The 9,396-nt window shown below is 42.2% G+C and overlaps 1 protein-coding gene across 1 annotated transcript in view; it reads right to left on the bottom strand.

The window, feature by feature from the left end:
- The window catches only part of LOC120570992 (zinc finger protein 271-like), a 41,691-nt gene extending 39,741 nt beyond the window's left edge, over positions 1-1,950 (bottom strand). Inside the window, exon 1 of the mRNA XM_039819675.1 lies at positions 1,542-1,950. Within this exon, the coding sequence (XP_039675609.1) occupies positions 1,542-1,950 (409 nt within the window). The remainder of the gene's footprint in view (positions 1-1,541) is intronic.
- Positions 1,951-9,396: the final 7,446 nt, after the last annotated feature.

The following is a 9,396-nucleotide window of genomic DNA, read 5'->3' on the forward strand; positions in this document are numbered from 1 at the left end:
TTTTCCCCACACATATGTTATCTACAGACAGAAGAGCAGGTATATTGCCTGGATTAACAGATAAAGAAAAAGGCACATGATCAGTAGTGGCAAATTCATAATTAATTTTCATGGCCTCTATAGAATAATGTGCATCAGCTGTGCAAATGCAGTGATCTAGCCATGAAGTTGTGTGCCATGCCTCACTGATGTAGGTGTAGCTACTATCAGGCAAGAGCAATTTGCTAGAAAGAATCAAGCCATTATCAGAACAGAACTGCATTAAGTGTTTGGCAAATAAAGCGCTGCCATCGGAAACATCTGCATTCATATCACCCACAATAAAGATGCACGTGGAAGCATTATCTTGAATAAAAGACATAACACAAGCCAATCTATTAAGATATTCTTCTTCATTTTGAGAACACTCATAGGGTGTGTAAATGTTTAAGATAATGAAGTTTTTAGCACCACAATTAAACTCAATTCCTATGGCCCAGTCAACACCCAGTCTAACCACCTTAACCAGCTGATCATATTTTTTATGCCATAACAGGGCAACACCGCCAGGTATTCTACCATGAACTATCCTAGTGCTCAGGTCAGTAGTAGATTCACCCGCCCCATAAAAGTCTTTATGCAAGGAATTTAGACCCTCTAAATCCTGCTTTGGTAAAAAAGTTTCTTGAACACATAATACATCACAAGCCTCCAAGAGTTTATCCACTACAAGGCGGCGCGATTTGTCTGCTTCACTGTGCCCAACGCGCAGTCCTCGCGCATTATAAGACACGATATTGATATTCATCTATGTTTATCAATCCCGGGCCGCAGCCTGACTGCTGCGGGCCAGCCTCTCCTCCTGATCCCAGGGCCGCGCTATCACCGTTAACTTTGGGTCTGCGAGCCTCAAAATAGCGACGTACATAGATCCCCTCCGGCCAAAGTTGTGGCTCGTACATTTCATCAACTTCGTTGCATTCAGCAGTAACATGAAACGAACTGAATCTGTTGCGAGTAGAGTCAATCTTCCGACATGTCACAGATTTGCCCAGTTTCTCAATCAGGTAATCACACAGAGTGACCGCATCCAGATCAGGAGAAAATCTAGTGGCAAAAACACTCAGCCAGCTTAGTTTTAATTACTGGAATGTTACTTACTGTACCGTAGGGGTGGGGAAAAAAATCGATACAGCATAGTATCGCAATATTTTTCGTGGCAATACTGTATCGATACACAGACGCCAAGTATCGATCTTTTATGATATATGTTTTGGTCAGTTTGTCTGCTTGACAATCCCATTTTGCAGCAATAAAATTGAAGTGAGATGAACAGACAGAGAAATTTATCTTTTTAGATAAAACAGATGTTTCCTACAAATTTTCCTTTGGGGACATCATTTGAAATTGGGAAGAATTCGAAGTTGGAAAAAAGGTAACACATTGCAATATATCGCAGAATATTGCAATATCTTTAAAATCGCAATAATATCGTATCGTGACACAAGTATCGTGATGATATCGTATCGTGAGGCCTCTGGTGATTCCCACCCCTACTGTACCGGTACCAACTATCCCCATTTTGTGCTCTCGCTTTAGACGGGTCTGCATACCGCCAGGTTTCGGTTGCATTGCGACTTTTAGGGGCTTCTGAGGCTTACGCTTCCCTTCCTTCAAGACAATATTCCATGCTGGGGACAGAGGTTGGGTAGGCCTACGCGTAGCCTCTCCCGGTGACTGGCGGGCAAGACCCGCCGATCCCTGCGTTCTCTCTCTGCAGAGATGGGCGCGAGCACCAGCCCGGCCAGGGGATCCACGGGTCTCCTCAATAACCGTCATCCGGCGATCCAGAGCCGCAGTAGCCGCCCCGAGGTTTTCGCTCACGCTTGCCTGCGTTTCAAGAGCTCCCCTTAGAGTAGAAACTTCCCGGCTCAATCGTTCCAGCCTACCGAGTAGCGCAGAGGTATCCATGTTGCCAAAACCAACAGGTGGAAGTTCATCCAGGAAGTATGAGACAAACCTGGGAATGTCTTCACCTCGCTCATTGAGCAATTTCAAGCAGTCCTTGATGTTATTAACGTCCTTCTGAGCGCCTTTGTGCTTGACATTGCGTTGCGTTGTCGGGCACAATTCAAACAGAAGTCTCTTGGAATGCTCAATCCAGTCAGAGGAGAAGTAGTTTGAGGCTAACAAAACAATTTCATCCTGTGATAGTGTCTTAATTTTAATAGAAATAAAGTTTAAAAACTCATCTTCCACTATCACTTTCCCGTTAGAGGTTTCATAAACCTCGGGTTTTGTACGAGAACATACAGCGCCACCAGCACGCAACGCTGCACCAGCCGCACCAGCCATGTGTGTCTGTGTGTCCATTAGTTTTGTTTTCAATAACTTGGTAAACAGTGGCAGTAAGCCAACAGCTACATGCAAGGTGTGTGGCACCAAGATAAATAATGCCGGATCAACAACGTCGAACTTCATCAGGCATCTCGAAACGCACCTAAATAGGTCAGTCACTCACACGCTAATGTGAAAGAGACGTTACATTTAGCATATATCGTCACATGTAACAAGCTAACCATTGCAAAGCGTTGTGCTAATACTGGGAACAGGCACATTGTATCTTTATAGTTAGTAGTTGCTGAGCCTCAGACATCCACGGCGCAAAGGAGGCAGGACAAACGGATCCATCTCCCCAGGAACAAACGCTGTGTTGGGTGGGCAAACTCATGTGATGCGTAATTGATCCCGTGGATGATTTGTAGGCTACTAAGTGTACAAGGTGTACCCTGGTCCGCCAAACACTGGGTCTTAATTCTGCACATATTTCTGTACTGTAGTCCTATTTACTATTTAATTATTTCATCCATGCGTGGCGCAGCGGATCCGTGCGCACTGTCACCTGCCGTGGAGACGCTGGTCTCACTAACCTCTCCTCCTCTGAGTCGGGTCTCCCTCGCGCTGGACTCAGTCTCACTGAGCCTACTAACACTTAGAAAATAAATGGCATTATATCAGGGAATTCAAACTGCTTATTGTGCGTAATTTGGACTGACTGTGAGATGCATGTTGTTCTGTAACTGGTGTGGCACTGCCACTATTCTCTTGATTTCCACTTCAACATTAGACATTTTTTTGAATGAAAAAGACGTTACATTCAGCATATATTGTTACAGGTAACAAGTTAACCATCGCAAAGTGTTGTGCTAATGCTGGGAACAGGCACATTGTAGTTGTATCCATATGATGTGACAGACTTGGGTTAATATTTCACCAGGTCCGAGGGCTAGAGGGATGTGTTAAGTAGACCCCACAAAGTTTTCCCACAACTGATTTTAATACTGTACTGTCTGGACATGCTTTGAATTCATAAGATTTATGGGACAGATCAGATGGTCAGAGACTTGAGACTTGACTTGGACTCGTGACAAAAGACTTGAGACTTGACTTGAACATGCCCCTCAAAGACTTGAGACTTGACTTGGACTTCCAAAAAATGACTTGTGAACATCTCTGGCATAATGTGAAAAACAGTTAAACGAATAGAACCATTCAATTTCGATTCTATCAAGACCAAAATTTGTATACAGCTTTTTTGGGACTGAGATACACATTTCTACTATAAATGAGCAAGATTTGTCAAAAAACATGGCTGCCATCAATCGAAGAACTTATTATAGGGCGGGGCTAACAGGGAATTGCCTATATCTCAAGTTCTGCCACAGCAATCTTGTCTAAAATTGATGGAGACATCGGACACCATGACTGGAATGTACGTACCAAGTTGGGTTACAATCCGCTGCTTGCGGCGTTGACTTTGGTGATTTGGCATCTGTTCAATGCTGCTTGCTGTTTTAACTTTCGGCGATTGTGCTGGTTCCTAAGCCGGCTGTAGTTCAGGCGGTAGAGCATTTGTCTAACAATCAAAGTTTACGGTTTGATCCCAGGCCCTGCAGTCTGATCTCAAAGTGTATGAATGTGAGTGAAAGGACTAGAAACGGGCAATGGAAATGCAGTCCATTTACATCATTCTGTTGGCCGACAAAGGGTTTGAACCCACTAATTGCCACTTGTGGCTATATTTGTGCTTTCTTTTGGAAGGCTCGCTGCTGAAAATCACCACTTACTAGCTAATTAATTAGCCTGACGTAAACGCTGTTTAACAGTTACTGTAACAGAATTGACGTGGTGGCTGGCCTCTGGTATGTGCACCAGTGTTTGTGTATCGACCCGCCCCAGCGAAGCTCGGACGTGTAGACAACAGAGGAACAGAAGAAATTAGCTGCAGCTTTACCAAAATGAAGGCTGAACAACAGAACCATTTTGGTACAAACATTTACTCACCATGTGGCGGATGGCCCTCTGAGATTTGCTCGCCAAATGGAAAATGTACCCGCATTTGGTGACTGGTGAGCCTACCTGCGCTCAGTGGATTACCATGGCAATGTACAACTGTCTTTCCTCATGGACAGATCATGCACCGTCCCGACAAAGAAGTTATCTATTTTTCTCGATTTGAACTGTTGCAGCGCTAACTGGGGCTCAACACACACGCGCACACACACACACACACACACACACACACACACACATACACACATTTCATAGATGTTCTTTTGAATGTACACATGTTCCACCAAAACAACCCGAGACTATTTAGCAGAGGGACCGTGGCACCTTAGCACCGCCCAAGACAATAGGGATTGGTTTAAATAAATGCCAATAAACCAGAGCACGTTTTTCTATCATCCATGAATGCTGTGTGGATTAGCCAGACCTTCCTCTGCAGCGCTGTGGAGGAAGGTCTGGACATGCAAGACTAGTGTGGAAGTAACCCTACTTCTAAAGATAAAATAAATAAGGTTCTCTTGAACTTTTATGCTCTTGACTTCTGCAGAGTTTTCCCACTTTATTTCCCCTTAAAACCCTGTTAACGTTGTTCCTACCTTCCTCTTCAACATCTTCACTCTTCACAGGTACAGGAGTGAATGGGAACTTGGTGATATCAGCCTCCTCCAGCCCTTGAAGCTGCTCTCCCTCCTGACTGCTCCACAGTTCCTCCTGTTCCTCTTTAATGTGTGGGGGGGGCTCTGGCTCCTGCTGGTCCACACTGGAGCTACACTCCTGCTGCTCCTCTTTAATAACAATCTGGCTTTTGTCATCTGGAGGCAAAGCTGAAACACAGACAGAAGTTAATGTCAGATAACGCTTAGAGGTTACAGGGTTTCCCCCAGAAAAGTTGTTTATCTCGTCTGTGCTTGGAGGCTTGCAAATATTACGGCTTAGCTAAGCTTAGAATATGCAAAACCCAGGTTGCTGAGCTGAAAACTGGAAAATATAGGGTAGCAGGTACAATAAATGACAATAATCTGGAAAACATAACTAATGCAATAACTCTGGTTTACCATGGAATCATTAATAGATTTCGTTTTACCACTAGCTGTCAGACATATACAGGCTATAGTTACATCTGTTGGGTGACATGGAAGCTGTAATTACAGGGTCACATCTATCTCTCTCTCTTTAAAAGGTCTGTGCTAAGTGGCTCTCCATATTTGTACTTTCTAAAATCCAAAATGTGAATGTATTTCAATAGCAGCACAACCTTACTGCATAATAGTTGTCTTATCTGATGCCATCACTAGGCTGATTTAAGAATTGAATTTAGGCTGCTATATTTAACAGTGAGTTCATTTCATTCAGGTGTGAAGATGGTTGCTCAGGAAAGACAGGGGAAGGCAACAGGTAGGTCTAACATTAGATGGAAGTGTAGGGGGAGCCACTTAATACCAACAGATTAATTTCCTAATATTATTAATATGGAAAATCAATTACATAATGTTTGTTTGACAATATGTCTTAGTGGAGAAGAACACAGGCAAGGAGTGAATGAGACAGACATGAGGTCGGCGATGACATCAGGTAGAGATGAGACCAGTGATGACATCAGGTAGAGATGAGACCAGTGATGACATCAAGTAGAGATGAGACCAGTGATGACATCAGGTAGGAGTTCTATTAGTTTAGACCACACAAAACTAAATGTCCAGCATGGTTTGAAGTTCTGTTGACCAACCTATTCACTGTGTCCTTTTTGGGGGGAAAATAGTGCAGACAGAGATGGAAAATATAAGAATTAGCCTATATGTCTGACAGCGGGGACGTAGTAAACAAATCATCCGCAATGCATATGCTCGAATTCCATCAATGATTTATTTATTGTAATAAAAATACAGTACAAGAAAAAAGTGGGCTACAATAATGTGGTTGCCACAGGGGCAACCAGGGGTGATGATTAGGTTGCCACTTGTCACAGGCAACCGTTAATGTCGAGCCAGTATTTATTTATTCATTTATTTATATATGCACATATATACCATATAATTATGGTAGGCCTACAGTGGCTGATATACTTTAAAATAAACCTTTATTATTTAAAGCCCATAAATGATGATGTCCGGCACACTTACTTATTGTTTTTTTGTGGGGGGGGGGGGACCAAAATTGTTGCTGCATACCCCTCGGACATTGGGTAGTTGCGCCCCTTACTACTATGTAACCATCACCTATACAGTCCTATGGAATACCTCTTAAATAAGAACCTGTTTATTTACGTACATTTACGAAAAGGAGTTGCTTTTAATGTGTATAGCGACAATAAAAAGGTATTCTATCTAGAAAACAGCCCCAAAATCACCATCACCAAACCCACCAGTCTCCATGTAAATAATCTGTACTTTTAGCGTGTATAGAGCCAGCATATTTCCACATGTAAATCGGTGAATTAAGGGTTAATTTCAACCAAAACAGAGTGGGGATTGTTGGAACAGTGGAAAGATGAACCAAGACGGCTTTTCATAGTTTTATTGTGTTTATGTCCACTTTGAATGCAGTGCGTTTTACGATGATAAAAGTACTGATTATTTGCATGGAGTCTGGTGGGTTTGGTGAAGGCCTGTTAAAGAGCGAAGATTACATTACAGTAGATCTTATAAACAAATGCTTATTTACATACGTACTATCGTTGCTGAGAGAAGAGATCCCAGGAAGGAGAGAAAGATCAACTGAAGGTTTAATGACCAAACCTGCTCTGTGTAGCCGAAGCTGAGGGTTGTAAACAGCGTCCAGTAGCTCCCGTTGTCGCTCGTTCTCCTCTTTTGAACGACAAAGTTCCTCCTCGTACTCTGCTATCGTTCTTTCAAACAGCCCAAATATCTCTTCAGCAGCCGCAGTTAGTCGCTGCTCCACCAACGCTCTCAGCATCTGGACTTTACACATTTTACCTCTTTCTCAACACAACTAAGACACTCTGCTAACACACGTTTCTGCTAGACGCCATCTTGTTCAAAGCGTGAAGTTAGCCGCAGTAAACACTACAGCTTCCGGTGCAGATCAGTTGCTGAGCTTCAAAATAAAGGTCTGTGAGTGTTCCAGTTGCTGAGCTTCAAAATAAAAGTCCCAACGTGTTTGAGACTTCCTCAGAAATACACACAAAAAAGATTAATGATTAAAACACACTTTTGAAGCAAGACAAATACTTTATTAAATATTCAGAGCTCTGAGAAAACAATGAACCAAATTAAAGATGATGGTAGTTTGTTTCCCTTTCCTTTTAATGTGTCAAACAGAAGATTTGACAAGACAAGTTTGGGTCTTGCATTGTAATTTCATCTGATTTGGTTGTTTGTCTGAAGGTGAACATTAACTTCACCTTCATAAAGCAGGAAACACCCAACCAATCAGGTTTTGCATAGGCACGGGAAGTCCCTAGTGGCAAAGCTTTAAAACTGCGATGACAATAAAATGATATCTTAAAATGTATTTACAGTATTGAATCAATACTGTAAATACTATTTATTCTCTTTACTTATATTTGTTTATTGTTTGTTTAATTTTAGAGTGTCTTGTACTTTTCCCCCTATCCCTTGCTGCAGCAAGAGTGTGAATTTCCCCGTTGTGGGAGTAATAAAGCATTTTGAATCTTGGTCTGTCCGCTCACATGTAGCTCTGTGCAGGTAGGACCATATACTGTGTGTGTGTGTGTGTGTGTGTGTGTGTATATACTGTATACAGTGTTCGAACTATACCGTGGCCTTCGGGGGAGCCCACTTTTTTTCCACGTGGGTGACTGTATGCTGCGACTTACAATGACTTACAAAGATACATAACAGCTACAAGTGTATGCACTATACAGGATTTACCCTATCATACTTTATCGACAGGAATAGATAGGGCAAACAGCCACCCACAAATATATAAACAATAAGAAGAATACCAGAATTCCTCCGTTCAATTAGACCATAGCAACGCACCCCAAGCTTCCATCCTTAACAAACAGCCATGTATACGGGCTCTTCCAGGCTCTCCACTGCTGGCTGTTCTAATTTAACGGGAGAGAGGAGCGAGAGGGGTTAGGATCATCTTCAGCCAGAGAGGACATTATTTCTTCAGCTTCTTCTTGCGTTGTCACCCCGGTGGGAGGTGTGCTAACAGGGCTTGCAGCAGGTGAATTAGTCGTGCTATTAACGTCATCGCTACACAGTTTCTTAGTTAAACCAAAATTAATTAAACTGCCTTGTTTTCTTTTTGCCATGGCTATATGATGCTTACTGCAGAATGGATTTCAAGGACTTAGCGCACTGATTAATGGCCTCCAACGTTTATATTTTTTCTACGAATCTTTGAGTTAACATGTAGCCTACTAAACATGAGTTGGATTTGCACCGCAGCGCCGCCACGCCTTGATGCTCATAACAAGAATAGCATGTATAGTATAGTATATAGTATGTATACTATAGTATAGTTTTCTTTATTGAAGTGAATTGGGTTTAAATCACCATCACGCATGAATTATATTTTTGCAGTTTTACACATTATAATCCACGATGATCACATTACACAAAACTGAAATTGCACGTCAAAATGACACATTGTCAATATTTTTAGAGACCCCCCAAAATTTCACAAATCACGTTTTCAGGGGAGCCCATGTCTTATTAAGGGGAGCCGAGCTCCACCTAGCTCCCCCGTAGTTCGCACCCTGACTGTATATATATATATATATATATATATATGTGCTATGTTAAATTTGATATGGTATTATGCAATTGGGCATTGTTAAATACAGAAGTTATCGACCACAGCATGAGTTAACGGGAAATGTGCAATAATCAAAATGAAGTACAATACGAGGGGGAGGATGCGTTGTGGGTTCTCTTCTGTTCTTCTCTGAGGAAAGGTGGGGGGTATTGTGTGTGGTTATTAGATGTTCATTGAAGTATTGGATGAGATAATGTATGATTATGTTCTATGTAGGTTAAAGGGATACTTCTCCGATTTAGCATTAAGCTTTGTATCAGTAGAAACAGGGTAGTATTTTTGAATGACCGTGATTCCCTCCCTCATGTCCCCCTGAGA

Source organism: Perca fluviatilis, chromosome 13 (genome assembly GCF_010015445.1).
Source record: "Perca fluviatilis chromosome 13, GENO_Pfluv_1.0, whole genome shotgun sequence".
In the NCBI taxonomy this organism is placed as follows: Eukaryota; Metazoa; Chordata; class Actinopteri; order Perciformes; family Percidae; genus Perca; species Perca fluviatilis.